At 51.0% G+C, this 20,144-nt stretch overlaps 2 protein-coding genes across 2 annotated transcripts in view; one reads left to right on the plus strand and one right to left on the minus strand.

Annotated features, from left to right (window-relative positions):
* The window catches only part of LOC117876597 (interferon-induced very large GTPase 1-like), an 18,367-nt gene extending 18,343 nt beyond the window's left edge, over positions 1–24 (plus strand). The window contains exon 11 of the mRNA XM_034768848.1: positions 21–24. Coding sequence (XP_034624739.1) covers positions 21–24 — 4 coding nt within the window. The remainder of the gene's footprint in view (positions 1–20) is intronic.
* Positions 25–39: 15 nt separating this feature from the next.
* On the minus strand, positions 40–18,243 carry LOC117876228 (interferon-induced very large GTPase 1-like; the record flags this gene model as incomplete). Its single annotated transcript, XM_034768174.1, has 10 exons — positions 18,124–18,243; positions 15,216–15,321; positions 13,959–14,057; positions 13,490–13,837; positions 11,766–12,050; positions 10,728–10,871; positions 7,990–8,046; positions 7,813–7,869; positions 7,634–7,690; positions 40–4,901 (listed from the first exon to the last, which is right to left on the minus strand). Coding segments are annotated over exons 3-10 (5,865 nt in total), but the record flags the coding sequence as incomplete, so codon positions are not given.
* Positions 18,244–20,144: the final 1,901 nt, after the last annotated feature.

Raw genomic sequence — 20,144 nt, forward strand, 5'->3', positions numbered from 1 at the left:
GCCTGCATGCTGTGAAACAGCTGATCACGGCAGGTGGGAGGGAGGGGGAGGTGCTGATCGGCAGGGCTGCCCACATGTGGCAGGTGCTGGGGGCGAAGGAGCGGGGAGCTGATGGGGGGCTGTTGACATATCCCTTTGGCAGTGTACACTGGTAAATTCTGGCTCTTTCTCAGGCTCAGGTTGGCCACCCCTGCTATAGATGCCCTTTATGCTCTCCAGTGCCTGCTCTTTGGTTATTTTCCCCCAGTCTTCTGGGAGGCCGGCTGGCTTAGCCTTATACTCACTGGCAAACTGGCAATTAAATTCTTTAAACACAAACTTCCAGTAATCAGAAGCCTCACTGCTGGGATCTGGCTGAATGCGCCAGTCTGGGTAATACTCGCGGTAATCTCTGAAGGGAACCAGTTTCCCTTTTGTATCTGATTTGCTAAAGAAAGCATTAGAGACCACATCAGAGGAGCATAACGAATAGTCAAGTAGTTTTGTGATGTGATCTCTGCGTCGCCACAGTCCCTGGGGCCGATGTACTGGTGCAAAGTGCTCCCTATGAGCTGGGCCTTCTGCTTCACAGGGGACTCCGCAGAACGGACACTGCTTCCCACAGCCAAACACTCTCTTGAATAGCTCATCCTGGGGTTTCACCTGGAGCTTGGAGAGTTTCTCCTCTATGTTCACAGCTTTGAATTCTGATGCCAGGTTCTGCTCCAGCTCAGAGAGACAGTCCCCAATGTCAGCAGAAAACTGGCTGGTATCGGCACTGGCTGTAAATTGGAAGAGGGTCGTTTCCAAACTGTCTCTGGGGAGGACTAGGTCTTTCTGTAACAGCCTGCAAACGTTTGCTACGAAGTCAGAGACTGTGCTCGTTCCCCCATCTATTGACATCTCTAGAGCTCCTCTGACTTTCTCGATGATGGCGGAAAGGATCCCTGCTTCAAGAGCTTCAATACTTTCTCTGTTTCCATAGTGATCTAAAATGTCTCTCCATATCGCTGCTTTGACAAAACTTTCATAGTCGTTAATGTATTTCTTATAGTTGTCAAAGTCCATCTCGTCCAGCAGTTTCTGCAGCACAGAGAGCTGGAAGCAGGCCCGGTTGCGGTAACCATTGGCCTTCTCACTTCTGGAAAGGTCATCTACTATCCTGATTCCCAGCTTTTTGTTAACATGTTCTGCCAGGGCAGGTTTGAGACAGTGCTCACAGAAATGCCTGGCTCTCTGCTGGCAGGGATCCTTTTCCAGGTAATGGTTCATAAATGTGGACAAATACTGAGGTTTCAATTTCTCCAGCCGTTCCTGGGGATCATTTTCTTTGATAAAGTTTTCATGCATCTCCTGGAATGCATGGGCCGCCTCCCCCAAAATATGAAGTTTCAGGTCAACTTCAAAGCAAGCGTTAATGTGAAGGTTTGGCACATCCTCCTGCTGAAGCCTCTCGTTGATCATCTGCAGCAGTTCTCTGCCATAGGTCTCATCATAATCCACTTTGGAATTCACCTTCTCTTTGATATAACGGTGGCACTTGTCCATTAAAGAACGAGCAAATTCCTCTGCTTTGTGCCGGTATTCCTGTGTGACCGATTCTCTCATGTCCCTGAAACACGTTAAATCCAAATAGTCATTGTCCATAGTGAAAGATTTAATCCTGTAACTGCACAAATTTCCTGCTTCCTGAAGTTTCTGCCTGACTGTGCTCCCTCGGTTCTCTAGGTCCTTTCTCAGCTGGAACTCTAGATCTTGGGGAACTTGGCGTTTCTGTAAACTAATGAGCTTTAACTCAGACACTGCTTCCTTCCACATCGTTTCAAATTCTACTTCCAGTTCCTTCTTCTCCAGTTTAAGTTTTCTCCTCTTGCAATCTTCCAGAAGGCTGACGACTTTCTTTTCCGTCATTCTCTTGTACTTGGCCTGGATATTGTCTATCTTATGCCTGCTTTTTGTAATAAGAATCGCATCTTCACACTTGCTGGCTGAGTAATGTTCCAGTTCCGTCTTGAGGCTCTTTGTGCTTCTAATAAAATCTTCCCTGTACTTTTCTATCAGGTTTCTAGCTCCACTTTCAAAGTATTCCTGTAAAGAAAATAAAATCTTCTCTTCCCCTTGCTGCACTTTTTCTTGCGCCTCCTGTTTTAAGTTTCCAGAATCTAGTTTATGTATTTCTTGGGGTGGCTGGTTCTGAATTGCCATTTCTTGGCCACATACCCAGAGATGCATCTCCTTGCGGAGCTTCCACTCCCACTCTGAATACCTCAGACACAGCTGGTTATAGGCCTCAGCTACCAGGCTGTTTCTGAAGCTGAAGATGAAGTTCTCGTGTTTCACAGCGTTCCACAGACTCTTCACCCACTTGATAAACGGGGGGATGTTCCTGGGAGTTTTGTTAGGTGTCCGGCTTCTCATAAATTCAATGAAGTATTTCTTTAGCTCATAAACACTCTCACTGTACCCCAGGTTCACTGGAGCCATGGGCGGGACTCCCTGCCAGAGCCCAGGGATGTACCAGTTGTGTTTTTCTGGATCATACTCCATAATATCAGAAAAAGTCAGATCCCTGCTTAGTTTTTCCATCCTCACTGCAGCTTTGGTCATTTCATTGAGATGTTCCAGGAAATGATTCCTGTCCCTCATGTTTTGTTCATGGGCAGACACGTCACTGATGTTCTGATGCACAAACTGGCAGTTGGGTTTGTGCCCTATTTCCTTCATCCTGAGAAAGGCGTGGACCACGATTTGCAGAATGTCCTTCATTTCGCTGGTGTTCTCCATGGCCATGTTAACGATCGTTATGTCGCTTAACCCAATCACCAGTGTGGCCAGCTCATTGTCATGTTCATAACTGTCCTCCAGTTTGGCCAGCTGAGGGGCTCTCAAGCCTTCTGCGTCTATCACCAGGATAAAGTCGCAGCCCAGCTCCTGCTGAAACTTCTCTGCAACTTTAATGAGCGTCATGAAGGCTCCTCGCGTACATCGGCCGCTGCTCACGGCCAGCTGCAGGCCGAACATGGAGTTCAGCAGGGTGGATTTGCCGGTGCTCTGCACGCCCAGCACTGACAGAACCAGCAATCTGGACTTTTTCCCCAGCTTGGCATGGAGCTCGGTCAGAACATCTGTCACCCACTGCAGCGGGACGTGGGATGTGTCTCCATCGATGATCTCTAGAGCAAATCCGCTGAGCATCAGATCAGCGGCTATGCCTGGGAGATAAGTGAACCGCCTTTGGCTTTGGGTTATTTCGCCTCCCTTACACACTGAGTGTTCTGCCTCATAAAACTGCCCCAACTCCCGCATGAAATGCTCCAACCCTAAGGAACTGGCTGCAATTAATTCATCTAGCTTTGCTAGCTGCTCGGGGCTGTGGCCTGGAGTCCTGTATGTCTCCTTATATTTAGCCCGCAGTTTGGAAAGATTCTCCCTAGCAATGTGATCCAGTCTGAATTTCATCCATTTCAGGAAGTAGTGTGTTTCCACTGGAGACAGCTGCTCTAGTGATGCCTTAAATGTCCCCATCCCGCCCGTGAGATCACGTCCGTTCTGCTGGGTCCGTAACTCCAGCAATTTCCGCCTCAGCTGAGATTTATAATCCTCTGTGGGGATTTCCCCTTGCTGCTTCATTTGACAGAGTTCTCTTTCTACTTCAGCCAGGCGTTTCCATAGGACCCCTTGGAGCGTCAGTGCTCTGCCCTTGTACTCAACAATGTCCCCTATTTCCCCAGTGATTTCGTCTGCTCTCTTTCTCGCTTCCGCACATTCCTTGCAGTCCTCGTCTACCTGGATTCCTCGTTCACGCGCTGTCACAGCCATGTCCTCTATGCTCACAGCTCTCTGGGGCTGCTTCATCAGGTGTGCTAAGGTGTCCTGCAGCCTTGTCACAAAGTCTGAATCGTTTGCAGTGTTATCCTTCACAAGCACGTGGGACTGGGTCAGCTTCAGCAGCGGGGCCAGTTCATTGAGGAATCCCTGTGTTTTACTGGTTATAGAAAATTTGGGGTTGAGTATGAAGTAGAATTTTGTCCTTGAGTCCTGCAGTGATGATAGGAGTTTGTATTTTCTCTCACTGATGCATTCAGCGAATATGAACACAGCGGAGGAGATCTCTGCCAGGAAGCTGAACTGCAGCTGGTGGGACTCAATGTTTCCTCGCAGGTTAATAACCGCAATGGGCTCCTGGAAAGGATCCGAACTCTCCCTCCCCCCGGGGAAATACCAGGAGATCTCTACCAACCCCTCTGCGATTTCCCGAGGGACGTTCCCAGACTCCATGTCCCGATGGATGAAGAAATCGTGCTGCTGCTGAGGGGGGCTCAGGACCTTGTTAAGGATTTTGGACTTGGACAAGCTGCATCTCCCCAGCCGCACGAAGGAAAAGGTTGGCACTGATGTGAGCACCAGGTTCTCCTCCCTGAACCCCCGGCTCTCTCGCAAGGAGAGTGGCCTCCAGTTCTTCACAATGTCCCGCATGGCCCACAGCAGGAGTGTGCATGTGGGGGTGTCCAGGGCAGGCAGCAGCAGGGGGAGGGCGAATTGGCACATGGACATCTTCAGCAGGATCTCCTGCTGCAGGAACGTGTCTGAGCAGCACAGAACGGCACAGAGCACATCCAGGGGGTTCACGCACACGCTGGGGGCTGGGCTTCTAGGAGGAATAATGGCAAAGGGTTCCTCCCCATCCTTGCGGATCCCATTGTCACCTGGTGCAGCGGGTACCAGCCTTGTGCGTCTGGCCATCCCGTTCACAGCCATGACCTTCCTGAGGAAATGCCATGGGATCTCCCCTAACGTTCGAGGGTTACTCTCTTCTAACGTCTCCGTGTTAATTTCCAGGATGTCGTCCAGTATCAGCTTTCTGCTTTGGTGTCTCTCCAGTCCCAGGCGCACTAGGAAGTCCTGGAGCGATTTCCCTTCTCCTGCAAAAAGCAATACACATGTTAGTGGTGATGTTTGCATTGTCTGTGTGCCCCTCTCTCCACCCGGGTACTTCTCTCAGTTCACTCAGCTCTGTTCTGGCTTCTGTCAAAGCTATTGATGATCCTGCTGCCAGTGTGACAATGTAACTTCCATGCTTCCTCCTCCTCTCATTTCTAGTGCCCACTGAATCAAAGGAATCTGCTAATCTCCTCTATGGAAATCCATTTCTGCCCAATACAGCAACTTCATACCTGAGAATGATCCCCCTCCCGTCCCCAGGTCCCATTTAATCCAAAACTCTCACGTCCTCTCCTTGGCCTTGTTCCATTTCTGCCGCTCTGTAAAATTCTTTTCCAACCTCCACCTGATCTTTCCACACACCTCGTTCTGCCCCATGAGGCAATCCCCTTGTATTATGACAAAGGGCAAGTAGGAGCCCCTGACTGACCTTTGTAGCATTCATTATTTTATACAACTCGATCTAAATATATCAGTGTCATGTACCCCGTACAGCGCATACTGTCGACACAATTAATTTACAAACCACATTGAAAATGCTACTTGGGTTGCAAAGTCGAGCCCATGTGACTTTCATCCAGCCCCCTTGTATGCATTGTGATACAGCATTTCATTACAGGACCACAGACTGTTTTTCCACAGGCCCCCTGCCTCATTCCATCATGCACAGAACGGAAGCCCGGAGGGTTCAGAGAATAAGATTTGACCGTTCTTCTTCGCTGTGGGGCCCTCTTCAAAGCCATGTCCATTGAGGGGGGCCAGTCAAACGCTCAGGGCCCAAGGCTGTTTAAGAGAGTGCATCCCCCAACCAAATCAGTTCCTGCTCCATTATCCCAGAACTGAAGAGACCCACTGCTCTGTCCATGGTATCCCCAAAATCTTTGCGTGCTGTTAGTGTTATAGTTGTTAATGGTTATACATTAGGATACACCTAGGAATTCCTCCCCCAACCCCCCTTTTTTTTCCTATTATCTATTTCTGAGCCTTCTGGGTTTGCCCTGGCACCAGAGCCAGGCTGGGCCAAGAACCCCACACAGCTGTGCATTGTGACCAGCCAGCCACCCAGAACTGGACGTGCAGAGCCACTGTGTCCTTTGCCCAGGGGAGACTCGTTCCCAGCTCGCTGGGCAGTGTGCAAAGCTTTCACACCCCGGACTCATCAGGACCGTCAGCGTCGGCTCCAGGCTCATCTCACTGGCTGTGTCTCAGACCCCATCTAGTGCCAGGCAAAGAGCTGGTGCCATCAGCACTGACTCAGGGCGGGGGGAGACCCTGGTTGTGTCTCCTAAACCAGCACTTCCAGCTGCTGCATTTCCTGCATCACCTGCCAATACCACCACCCCCAGCTGCTCCTCTGGCCCCAACCCCCAGCTGGCACCGTGCCTTGCTGCCACACCATCAGCACCAAGCGAGGACCCCTGACGCTCATTGACCCTGTCTTTGGACCTTGGCACCAGTGCCTGGGTGGGGCTGGGGGTTGCATAAACCAAACCGTCACACCGCCTTATGTTTGGGACGAAGGAAAGGATGTGCCGCAAGAGGCACTCACACACCCTCCTACACACACGTCTTCCACAAGGGTTGTGTAGCTCAGCACCAGGGACTGTCTGCTCCCAAGTGTGTGACTGGACAGAGAAGCAAGCTCCCTTTATCTCAACGGATCAGATATGAACAGCTGACGCTCAACGCTTTATTGCCCTCATTTGAAACCGCTGGCGTGTGCGTGTGTGTAGTCAGCCCCAGTCTGAACTCAGTGTTTATGCAGGGGTTTAAAGTAACACATTAATGAGCAGCGAGGTGGCAAAATTCCTGGATGACCCAAAATTATGTAGGTTGTCGAGCCCAGAGAAAACAATGGGCAGCAGGATGGTGGATACAAGTCAGTGTAAGTTAAAAAGAGTTTTATTGAGGCGTGAAAAAAAATCACCTTTGTGACCAGTGCTTAACAAAAGCACGGCTGGTTGAATTTGAACGGGTACACAGTGGTGTTCATCTGATGCAAAAGAGCCCCACTTCTAAACCCCCGTTTTCATCATCTCATAACTTTCTGAACCGTTCCTTCATCTGTGGGGCTGAAATTGGCCTTGGTCTCTGTCCTGAAGGTGAATTTTATGGAAAGTTTGAGCAAACTCTCTTCAGCCAATTTTGAGCTATGGAGGAGTGAGGGAAAAGTGTGCTTTTTCCCATTGTTAAAATTGTGTTTTATCACTTAAAAAAAACAAAACAAAACCATGGCAACAGTAAAACGTCTGGAGTTTGAAATCTAAACTTAGCCTAGACAAGCACCAAACTACTTGGTGTAGTGGAGAAAGAAAGAAATACAGTTCTAAGCTGTTGAAAAACCACTTCTGAGCCTCCTCAGTGGGCATGTGCTAGCCAAGTTTTAAAACCACACTCAGGAGTGCCTGTTTTCTCTGCCCAGGCCTGCTGCGTGGCTAGTGTGTGTGTGGGAACCTGCAAACGTTGTGTTGGGAGCCATTTCAGAGGAAGACTACTCTAGACCTGACTGATGCTCTGTTTTCCCATGTTTTCTTTTTGAGAGAGACTGTCCGGTCTCCCTTCCTTAGTTCATTGCACATGTGGGTACTGAACGTTTCCGCTCACAGGATACGATCAGATAACAGTTCAAACAGGGACAGCAGACAGCTCACTGGGTAGCTTGAGGCTAGTCCCAATCACAGACCTGTGTAGAACCCAGCGGTAGGGCGCTTACCTTCAGCCTCATTCTGCAGGGAAACCTCGTCCTCTTCACTGTAGTGTTCACGTGGAGCTGAAACCAAGAACACAGCCCTGAGCCAGCGTGTGGTGACCCGTCGCCGCACCGCGTGTTACCTGCGCTATTGCAGCCTTCGCGTAAAGAACGAGTCTCAGAATTCAGTGTCAAATACTTACCTCCATGCTCACGCTCCAGCAGGACATCCGTCTCTGCACCGTGCTGGTCACGTGGAGCTGAAACCAAGAACACAAATCTGAGCCAGAGTGTGGTGACCCGTTGCTGCACAGTGTGTAACATGCGCTATTGCATCCTTCATGTGACGGAGTCACAGAATTCAGCTCTGGGGTATTTACCATTGCAGTCTGTCTGTAGGCGAACCTCATCTTCTGCACTGTAGCATGCAGGAGTATCTGAAATTAAGAGCATAACCCTGAGCCAGAACATGGTAACCCATTATTGCATGGTACAGTCACACTGTGTTACACGCTTCCTGCGAAGAATGCTTCACAGCTCATCACTTGTGTTTGCCTAACTGCAGACTCTGTAGGTTACAATATTTCCTACAGGTAGCATCTGATTGCAGACCATGAAGTGACTGTTTCAGGGTGTAACAGGGTGGACACCTGCTCCTGCCTGGGAGGGCTGGAAAACAGCCCTGCAGAGGGCTGCAGCTCTAAAAGCTGGACTGATTGGGGAAGTAGCCACAACTGGGCCACACCCCAATCAGGCCCCAGCTGGCCAGTATAAGAGGCTGGGAGCCAGATGTAGCCTATAAGACTAACCTGCTTGCCTGTAGATATATATCTTTTCTTATAGTTTAAATTTGATGTATTATATTTGATGTATTAGGCTTATAAATTTATATTAAAAGTAAGTTTGGCTGTAATGCAAGATCTACCTACAGGCCAAAACCCTGTATGTTACGCTAATGCGAAATTAACACCTTTTGAGACCCTCACCCAAAAAAGTAAAATTAGACAAAACACCCACGCAGATGTCTAGAGACCTTTACCTGGACCAATAGCCTTAAAGGGTGGAAACGGGTTTTCCCACAGACTTAACAAGTACACCACAAGAGACTGATGTGCGTACATACCTGTCATCAATACGCACATACATACCAGCCTATGGGGTAAGTATACCCTAACATTTCTGTGGGTGAGGAATGAAATTTGGGCATAAGAGGAAGAAGGTCCGGCATTTGCCCTATAAAAGAGGTAACTCATCTCAATAGAGTATCTCCGTTCTCCATTTTCTCCGTTCTTACTTTACTCCATCTTCATTTCTCACTATCTCTGTTCTCACTTTACTCTATTTTTATTTACTTTCTCCACTCTATCTACGATGACTGCTACTATTCGTAGGCTATACTTGTTTTTCTTAAACTTTAACTTTCAAGGGAACTAAGCTAAGCTCGGTTTCCCTAAGTTTTATTCTTCGTTTGTTTATTAGGTTTTGATTTAAGTTTAAGTCAGTCAAGTAAACCCTAGTCAGCTTTGATCGCTCTTAGCATTTTCTAAGCACTGCATCCCTCACTCAAGAATTGAGAAACCTGAACCACAAGGCTGTTCTTGTGTCTCTTACCACCAGGTTACCAAGGACGGGTGTCAGTATGTTAACCAAAGCTTTGTTGCATGTAATACTATATTATCATATGTATCTTTTGAATAGCAGTAATGCAATTGTCACTTTGTAACTCTGGGTATTTTACCATTTACTTACTATTATTGGTTTTAATAAAAAGTCTTTAAGACTATATCTGTATCTGTCCTTTATAAATTCTGTGGAGCCTGATTCGGGACAAGAACTTTTATCTTCTGATCAAACAGATTGGCGAGCCTAAAACCCACACCAATATATATTATTATTAAAATTAAATAAAATTAAATTAATAAATTAAATTCCCATCTTATCCAAATTAATATTATCAGAACACCCTAAATCAGGCTACACAGAGGCTAAACAGTTTCTCTCTAGCTGTAGAGGGAGACGGGCCTGGCTGCAGGGACCTGAGCAGAGAACCTGAGTGGAGCAGGGCTGGGGAAAGGCAGAGGAGCCGGGGAGCTCCAGCCTGGAAAGCCCCAGGCTGTGGCCTAGCATAAGGCCTATTAGGTACTGGAGTAGGGTGACCAGATGTCCCGATTTTATAGGGACAGTCCCGATTTTGGGGTCTTTTTCTTATATAAGCTCCTATTACCCCCCACCCCCTGTCCCGATTTTTCACACTTGCTGTCTAGTCACCCTAGACTGGGTTGCAGGGGGCAGCCCATGGGTAGGCAGAGGCAGCAGGTCTGAACCCCGTTGCCTGTGATGAGTGGCTGATACTGTAGTTGGCCCCAGTGAACGGGGGCTAGATGGAGACTGGGCAGTAGCCAAGACTGAGGCGAAGTGGGGATAATGGGTGGGGGCTCCCTGGGCGGGGGAGACCCAGAGCTGTGGGGGTACTGCCAGGGGGCAGCACCCAGAGAAAGGGGCACCGGGGTCCTGGGAGGGACACGGGGCCTGTGGCAAGGCGGATCACCGGCCTGCAGAGGGCGCTCCGAGGCTGGGAGAGCTAATTCCTGAGGACAACCAGCAGGAGGCGCCGCCGGGTGAGTCTGCGCCAGCTTACACAGGGAAATTACCTGACTGACTATCCTAGAAGTATGAGGTATCGAAACCTGCCAGCAACTCCTCTGATGGACTCATTGAGGGATTGGTCCCCAGTGCATTCACCTGGCTGCAGTGGGAAGCCTCTGAGTATCTTCTGGAAAAGAGCAGGTGGCTTCCCTGCTCGCTAGTTCCCAGTGCTCCCTTTCCAGACCGATGGATGGGTCATGTACCAGAAGAAGACTTTGTCCTTATTGGTAAATTTGTCTAACAGCAGATCCATTAGTCTGAATCCTCTCGCCCTCCCCTCTTTGTAGACACATTATTAATTCCAACCCTCACAACTATCCCCTGGGCGAGTGATGTTTACAGGAGGGGAACATTTGGATGCCCCAGCTGCTCATCACTGGGCTGCCTATTCCATAGTTCGTTATCCAGACAAATGGATCCCCTGGGAAGAAGAAGGAAAACGTAGCATGGATTAGTTCTCCAATGCTGTTACCTTTCTGAGAGCTCCGTCTTCTTCTCCGGTACATATAGACTCCAACACCTGCCACAACCGTTACTACCACGCCTACGATGGCAAAAATCCAAGCGTTGCTGCGGCCAGAGCTCTCCGCCTCAGTCTTGTTCTCCCTCACCAAGGCTGCGTTTGGAGAGGTTAAAGGTAAGCTGTGGAGGGCTCAGGATACAGACTGTGATCAAATACTAGGCAGGTGGGATCATTTCGCAATGGTACTGAAAAGACTTTGAGGACTGGATCTCCTGCCAGTGCATAGTCATTCAGGCCTGGCCTACGCTTCAAATTTAGTCAACGCAGTTTCGGCACTCGGGTGTGAAAATGCACAGCCCTGAGCGCTGCCGCTATGCCGAGCTAGCCCCCGGTGTAGATACTGCTGGGCTGACAGATGAATGCGTCCCTCAACCTGGCTACCATCACTCGGGGAGGTGGCGCTCCACCAGTGACAGAAAACCCCTTCCATCGGCACAGGCTGTATCTGCACGACAGGGTTATTCTGACAGAGCTCCAGCACCCTGGCGATGTCACTAGTCCCCGTAGCATAGACATGGCCTCAGACAGCGACAGGTGGGGAGTCTCCCGGGGAAGAGAGGGCTCTATCACTCACCAGAATGAGCATGGAGTCCCTGGCCCGCATGGGAGAGGGAATGGCCCCGTATGGTGTCAAAGTGTAAAAACGCCTCTTTTCCCAGCAAGCCAGCCTTGATTCCTGGCAGCATCAGCTCAGCCATCACAGAGAAAAACGGAGTCCCAGGAGCTCACTGCATCCTGGTTTTTCCTTCCGGACACAGCCTGCAAACCGCAACGTGCTGTTTGCTGTGGGCTGAGGTTAAAGTTCCTGCCACAATCTCCCCCTGGCAACTTTCAGACAAGCCAGACAAGCCAAAGTTTGATCCTGTGCCCAAATGAAACCCTTCCCTGCCTTCCACCCCAGAGGTGGCTGCATGTCTGCGGTGCCCTGTCTACCCTGTGTATCAGGGAGGGTGCACCCCAGCGCTGGCCGAGGCTTGTCACTGTTACCTTTAACTCTCTCACAGACGCTCAGGTTCTGATTAAAGGGGGCGTGGATCAGAGAGCAGCAGAAGGTGCTGTCCTCAGGGCCGGTCACCACCAGGCGGCTCTGCACCTCGAACACTCCCTCACTGCCCCGACGAAGTTCTGCTGGCTCCGATTGGTTCAGCTGGTTTCCGTTCCCATCGTGCCATGTTATTTCAGCCTTGGGATAGCCCCCCCTGGACTTGCACTGCAGGGTCATCTCGCCCTCCTCCCAGGAAAGGAGTGTGACCTGGGGGGGTTCGTATGGCGCTGAAAAGCAAGATCTCTGGTTAGCCTTCGTGGGCACGGACCATTGAGCAGCCAACAACCTGATAGAGCCCAGTTCACTGCAGGGCTCAGCGACAGTATCCTCATTAAACCTCCGAGCCTGGCCAGTTCCTTGCATTGCATCCAGACAGCGCGACGGACCAGCGCACCCCACCAGCTCCCGAGGAGCACTCAATGGTGCCTCTTTGTAATATTAGTGTGACGTTATTGACATGAACTGGGACTGTATAGATCACTGTTGCAACCAAGGTCCTATAGTGGCACCAAATCTTCTACAAAGTAAGGTGTCTAAGACAAGGTTATGATTTGCTGGGTATGATGATGCTCTCTGAATGCATGGATCATTTTTGTATTTAAAGTTATAAGTATTGGCTCTATACTGTCTGTATTTCAAACTTGTGCTCTGCGTCTGGGAGACACCCCAGACAATGTGGCGTCAGCACTGCCTGGCCTGCTGGATGGCCCTTAAGGCCCATCAGCTCCACAACTGACCCACTGAGAGAAGCAGATACACCTGGTGACTCAGCAAGGCAGGGACAGGCCTAGGGACAGAACTGCCATGGCTGGGCAGCTTGTATTTGAGACAAAGGAAGCAGAGGCCACATGGCAGAGGACATAAAAGGCCCTGAAAACTCCTCCATCTTGTCTTCACTCCTGCTTCTTACCTCTGGAGGGACTTTGCTACAAACGGAAGCGCTGAACAAAGGACTGAGGACCCATCCCAGCTGGGGATGTTCCAGAGACTTGATTTGAACCTGCAGTTTATTCCATCACTGCTACAAGCCTGAACCAAGAACTTTGCCATCACTGTATGTAATTGATTCCATTTAACCGATTCTAACTCTCATCTGTATTTCCTTCTTTTATGAATTAGCCTTTAGATTTTAAAGGATTGGCAACAGCGTGATTTGTGGGTAAGATCTGATTTGTGTATTGATCTGGGTCTGGGGCTTGGTCCTTTGGGATCAGGAGAACCTTTTTCTGTTACTGGGGTATTGGTTTTCATAACCATTCATTCCCATAACAAGTGGCACTGGTTGTGATTCTGGGAAACTGGAGTGTCTACGGGAATTGCTTGTGTGACTTGTGGTTAGCCAGTGGGGTGAGACCGAAATCCTCTCTGTTTGGCTGGTTTGGTGCCTTAATAATAAAGACACCCAGCTTTGGGGCTGTGACTGCCCTGCTCTGAGCAATTTGTCCTGAATTGACACTCTCAGTTGTGTCCCATCAGAGGCAGCATCGTTACCGTTAGTCCTTGTTATTAGAATCAGGTTGAGTCTCGCTGCCTTGGAGAAGGGGTGACGGTAGCTCTTTCTGCAGAGTCACGCTCCTCTCACAAATGGAGCCTAGAGCACCCTGCAGACCTAGCTAACCCACCTCTAGTTTTGCTGCACTCGCTGGGCAGAGCATGGTCCGTTTACCTGACACATGGAGGATGACGCTCCCAATGACCACGTCCTGGCTGTTCACTATGATGCACCTGTATTCCCCGCTGTCTGACGGACGCACCTGGGTGAGGTTCAGGGAGGCCACCCCTTCACTGAGCTCTTGGAGAAAGAGCTTCGTCCGACCCTTGAACTCCACCTCCTGGTCCTCCAGCCTGTCGGCCCCATCGTAGTAGCTGTGCACCACGGAGCCCTCCTCGTCTCGGAAGACGTGCCAGTGGATGCGGAGTCTGTTCAGCACAAAGTCTGAGGACAGCTTGAATCTGCAGCTGAGGGTGACGTCCTCCCCCACTCTGGAGTGGATGTTTGATTTGTCACTCGACTCTGGGAGAAGGAGAACGTGGTGTTATAGACTCCACATACGGCCGTGGGTTTGGTTTTATGTCCATGCCGGTATCGCTCTGTCACATACCACAGCCCCCTGGGCTCCTGCTTTGTAACTCACCCGATCCTGCAGTGACACATCCCAGGAGCACAGGAAACCAGACCACTCGTAGCATCTCTGGAGGAGGGCACAGGGTGCCCGGGAGCCCTTGCTGTATTCCTAAAAGAGAGCGAATCGGCTTATGGACACGTTAACCCTTACAGCACTGGACAAGAACTGGTCTGCTGCCCTCAGCCAATTACACAGAGCAACTGAAGAGGAGGAAATTCATAGAACCGTAGCAACGTAGGCCCAGAAGGGACCTCGATCGGTTGTATGGTCCCACCCCCTGCCCTGAGGCAGGACTAAGTGTTATCTACAATACTTCATGCACAGGGCCTTCCATTCCCCTTCTCCCCCAGACAAGCACCTGGCCCCCAATTGCTCCACCCCAGTGAGATGCTGCCTCCCCAGTCAAGTCCCCTTTGCTTCCCGCCCACCTCCCCTCTTCAGCCTCCGGCTCATCTCCCAGCACCACTATTCCTGCTGCCGGTGCACTTCTGTACCGCTGCCTTTGGGCCGCCTTGGGCTGTCTTGTCTCTGGACTCGCAGCCCAATGACCTTAAAGAAACCTGTTTTGTTCTTCTTTTAGTTATGGGGAAATTAGCCCATTTTTAGGTGCCAGGGCCAAAGTCTAAAGCAGACAGGAACATCCCCAAACAGAGAAAGAGGGTGATTTCACAGGGCCAGATCCCGGGCTGTAACTCGGTGTAGCTGCACTGAGCTCAGAGGAGCTGTGCCAGGTTACACCAGCCGAAGAGCTGGCCACATTTGCTAGTTTGGGCTGCATTATCTGTGCCTCTAGAGGTCTCAACGCCATACAGCATTAGACAGTAAGCTACATCCACAGTTTTTAATATAAAAGATTTTCTTCCCATTCACATTAGTTTTTATGGAGCACGGATACGGTATATCATTACAATCCAACTTCTATTCTATGCATCCGAAGAAGTGGGCTGTAGCCCACGAAAGCTTATGCTCTAATAAATCTGTTAGTCTCTAAGATGCCACAAGTACTCCTGTTCTTTTTGCGGATACAGACTAACACGGCTGCTACTCTGAAACCTTCTATTTTACTGTTATTAAATCATTTTAAAACAGCACAAAGATGCAGCTATCTGGTAAGTCCAGAGCAAAGTGCTAAGGATAATTACTCTCCTGGTTTAGATAAGACTTTTTATGTCCTGCAGTTACAGTGTACATTCGTGCAGAGGAAACGTCATTACTTACGAGAACAGCTAGTCAGCAGCTGTGGTGAATATTGCCTAGAAAACTCACCAGCCTTCAAAACAGGATATGATCAATGACTAAATACTGAGGGGGGATGTCTAGCGGGAGCTGCAGGGTTCAGGATCTCTTCTTAGTTAACATCTTCGTTCGGGATCTGGAAGAAGGGGACAAACAACCCTTAAAATACAATTCACAGTTGATATTTGTTACTGTTCAGGTTGCTCGGCTCAGCGGCTCTCAACCTTTCCAGACGACTGTCCCCCTTTCAGGAGGCTGATTGGTCGTGTTCCCCAAGTTTCACTTCACTTAACAACTTGCTTACAAAATCGGACATGAAAATACACAAGTGTCACAGACACTGTTACCGAACAGTTGCTGACTTTCTCATTTTTACCATATCATTCTAAAATAAATCCATTGGCATAGAAATATTGTGTAGTACACAGAGCAGCATAAACAAGTCATTGTCTGTATGAAATCTGAGTTTGTACGGACTTCGCTAGTGCTTGTTATGTTGCCTGTAGTAAAACTAGTTAAATCTCTAGATGAGTTGCTGTACCCCCTGGAAAACTCCTGCCTACCCCTAGGGTACCATCCCCCTGGCTCAGCTCCCCTTTTCCATAATACTGTTTGATGAGGGATATTGCAGCCTGCTCAGTTCCACAGACCTTGTATCCCGCTGTGGGGAGCCCCCTGCTCCCCATTAGGGTCACATGTTTAACTCTCAGGTCCAGACACTTTCAGTCCTGGAGCAGGAAGGAATGGGGAGGAAATACGGCTACACCAGGGCAAGACAGAGGAGCCACGCCCTGTATTGTGGCAATGCACATACACCAGGTGACAGACGTAAGGCAGAGCAGGTAACATTAACACTGGCATTTCTGAACTCTGAATACGCAACCACCAACCGTACCACTTCTACATGGGGTTTTGGAACAGAGGAGAGTGGGTTTATGTCAATAAAACACCGGAAGTTACTGAACAGAGAGAAACAACAAAACCATCTTTGAGACCGAGCCAGCAAAGTAGCTCAAAGGGTGACCATACATCCCACTTTGGCTGGACAGTCCCTTTTCTAAGCCCTGTCCCGGCCGTTCTGGCTTTTTTGGCCAAAGTGGGCATTTGTCCTGTTTGCGCTTGCCAATCTGATCAGTTGGGAAAGGCAACCGGGACAAATGCCAACTTTTGTCAAAAAAGTGGGGTGCGGGGTGGAGGAACATGAGGGGGGACGAGCAGCGATGCCAGCCCCACACAGGGGGGAAGCAGGGCTCAGCGAGGCAGGCAGAGCTCGGGCGAGCAGCAACTCCAGCCCTGCACAGGGAAGGGGGTTTGGGCAAGCAGCTTGGGCCAGCCCCGCGGGCAGGGTGGGAGCTTTGGCGAGTGGTTTGGGCCAGCCAGGGCTGGCTTTAGGAAGTGCGGGGCCCAATTCGAACATTTTCGGCGGGGTCCCGGCAGGGATGACTAAAAAAAAAAAAAACCCTTTCATTTCTTCCATGTATTATTTACTTTCCATAACTATATAAATAATAAAATTATATATTATGTACATTGCGTCATATATGCTGTTGATCGGTTATTAATGAGCTCCGTTTCATATGTGTGGGTCCCTGCCACTCCCTAGGCGTGTGCTAGGGTGACCAGATGTTCCAATTTTATAGGGACAGTCCCAATTTTTGGGTCTTTTTCTTATATAGGCTCCTATTACCCCCCACCCCTGTCCCAATTTTTTACACTTGCTGTCTGGTCACCCTGTTGTGCACATGTGTGGGTCCCTGCTGCTCCCTGCCCCCCTCATTGAAGCAGGTGTGCAGGGTTACTGCCCTGGGAACTGCAGGGCACCACTGGACATGGGGCTGGCTGGAGGCAGGGCAGGGGCTGACTGGAGGTAGGGTCTGGCTGCAGGCAGGACAAGGGGTGGGGGGCTGGCTGGAGACAGGGGTGTGTGGGGCGGGCTGGCTTCAAGCAGGGCCGCAGGGGGGTGTGGCGGGGGTTGGCAGGGCTGGAGACAGAGGAGTGCGGGACTGGCTGGCTTCAGGCAGGGGGGTGCAGCAGTGGTTCGCTGGAGACAGGGCAGGGGGTGCGGCAGGACTGGCTGCAGGCAGGGCAAGGGGTGCGGGGCTGGCTGGAGACAGGGGTGTGTGGGGCTGGCTGGCTTTGGGCAGGGCTGCAGGGGGGTGCGGCAGGGGTTGTCTGGAGACAGGGCAGAGGGTGCAGCAGGGGCTGGCTGTGGGCAGGGGGTGCAGGGCTGGCTGCAGGCAGGGCAGGGGGGGCGGGGCTGGGGCGGGTAGGACAGGGGGTGCAGGGCTGGTGTGGGCAGGGGGGGCGGGACTGGAGGCGGGTAGGGGGTGCAGGGCTGGCTGGAGACAGGGGCTGGCTGCAGGCAGGGCAGGGGGTGCGGGGCTGGTGTGGGCAGGGGGTGCAGCAGAGGCAGCTGGAGCCCAAGCCCTTTAAATCGCCCCCGAGCCCCCCGCTATCCCAGGGCTCTGGGGGCTATTTAAAGGGCCCGGGGCTCCCCTGCTTCTACCGCCCCGGGCCTTTAAATAGCCGCGGGAGACCTGGGGAAGCGGCGGGGCTCTGGCGGCTATTGAAAGGGCCGGGGCGGTAGAAGCAACAGGAGCCCCGGACTTTTTAAATAGCCCCCAGAGCCCAGCAGCCCTACCCCAGGACTCCAGCAGTGGGGCTCTGGTGGCAATTTAAAGGGCCTGGGCCTTTTAAATTGCCCCCTGGGGAAGCTGGGCCATCCCGGTACGGCGCACTGCTCTTGCCGGTACACCATACCGGGACTTGGGCGCAGGGCCCGATTCAGGGGAATTGGTTGAATTGGCCTAAAGCCGGCCCTGGGGCCAGCCCCAGACAGTGTCCCGTTTTCCATTTGGGAAACATGGTAACAGTACTCATCTTGAATTTCCATCTCCACATCTGTTCCATGGTCTAAAATGTGAAACGAGCGACTTACCTACAGACTGCAGGGTCCTGGGGATGTTGGAACAGCAGATCTAGTTCCAAAACACGGAGAACTGCTTTGTATTTAAACACTTTATTTCCTTATGCACTTATAGTTAATTACTGACAAAATGTAAAAGTGAAACTACCTTGTAACCTTTAGACTCTAGGTACTTTGTATACACCCTTTGCCTGCTGCTCGCTTTTTCATGTATTCACTCACAGAAACATACCCATTTCCCAGCAGGTGGTGATGAATACTGGAGGTGGATGGGAGGAAGGTCAATGGATACTGGGATACGGGCACTGAGGTGACACTGGCCCGGCCCGAGGTGGTGGCCCCAGATCAGGTGGTGCCCAACCCCTACCTGACCCTGACGGGGGTGGGCGGGACACCAGTCAAAGTGCCCGTGGCAAGGGTACACCTGAAGTGGGGGGCCAAGGAGGGCCCCAAGGATGTGGGGGTACACCCGTATTTGCCCACTGAGGTGTTGATGGGGGGGGACCTGGAGGACTGGCCAAGCAACCCCCAAAAGGCACTGGTTGTAACCCGCAGTCAGAGCCGGCGAGGGGCACTGTGCCCTGGCCTTGGGGGGTGTGCCTTGCCTGAGGCGTAGGACCCTAACCTGGTGGGGAGGGAACGCCCAGGGACACGGCTCAGGGAGGCTGCAGCTTCAGACCCAGCGGGCGAGAAAGAGCAGGTGGCCATCCCCGTCCCAGCTGCTGAGTTCCAGGCTGAGTTGCAGAGAGATCCCTCCTTGCGGAAGATAAGGGACCTGGCCGACCTCAATGCGGTACAGACCATGGGACGAGGTGGCCGGAAAAGGTTCCTGTGGGAGAAGGGGTTCCTGTACCGAGAATGGGCTCCCCCAGGGGAAATGGAGTCGGGGGGATCAGGAGGCAGCTGGTGGTACCCCAGAAGTATCGCCGCCAGCTGCTGTGCCGGGCCCATGACATTCCCCTCTCAGGGCACCAGGGAATCCTGTTGTAGGAGCAGCAGTGATCTGTTCAGAGACGCTAATTAGAATAATAAAAGAAACACTTAAAACCACAGGCACAAAAGATCAGCACTGATCTGCCTGTCACGCTGCCCCTCTCCGCCCAGCTGCTACTGCGCTGTCTGATCCCATCCTCCCTGCAGGGCCTCTGTCTGAGAAAGCCCCTTTGCTCAGTGGTTTGTCTCTGATGTCAGCCGTGAGCTCCTTCAATCTGGCTTTTGAGCACATGGAGACGCTGCTGCGCTCTGTCAGGGTTTTTACTCACGGAAAGCTTATGCCCAAATAAATCTGTTAGTCTTTAAGGTGCCACCAGACTCCTTGTTGTTTCTGTCAGGGGGGTTATTCTGACTCTCTTTTGTGTCTAACACAGGCCTGGAGAATCCCACCCTGTTCCCCCTGTATTGAGACAAATAACGTGTGTTTGATGGAAGCACCTTTCGCAGAGTCACCCAAGAGATGGCGAGTCCAGCACTTCCCTGGGGAGTTTGTTCCCGTGGTTAATCACCATTGGCACCGGGTTTCTCATGTGAGTTTGCCCTGCTCCAGCATCGGCTCGTGTTCTGGCTCGCTCTGCTAGAGCGAAGAGCCCTTTAGTACCTGTTTCAGAGTAGCAGACGTGTTAGTCTGTATCCGCAAAAAGAACAGGAGTACTTGTGGCACCTTAGAGACTAACAAATTTATTAGAGCATAAGCTTTCGTGGGCTACAGCCCACTTCTTCGGATGCAGTAGCCCACGAAAGCTTCTGCTCTAATAAATTTGTTAGTCTCTAAGGTGCCACAAGTACTCCTGTTCTTCTTTAGTACCTGGTATTTTCTCCCCTTAGAAGCACTTACACACTGCAATCAGGTCACCTCCGAATCTCTTTGATAAAGTGAACAGACAGAGCTCTTTCAGTCTCTCAGGGGCAGGCATCTCCTCCAGCCTCACATAACATTTGTGGTTCCTCTCTGCAGCCTCTCCAGTTGTTCAGCAGGACCCCAGAACTGGACGCAGCATTCCAGCATCGGCCTCGCCATGGGGAAGCTGCAGGTTAGA

This window comes from Trachemys scripta, chromosome 4, assembly GCF_013100865.1.
Source record: "Trachemys scripta elegans isolate TJP31775 chromosome 4, CAS_Tse_1.0, whole genome shotgun sequence".
Taxonomy (NCBI): Eukaryota; Metazoa; Chordata; order Testudines; family Emydidae; genus Trachemys; species Trachemys scripta.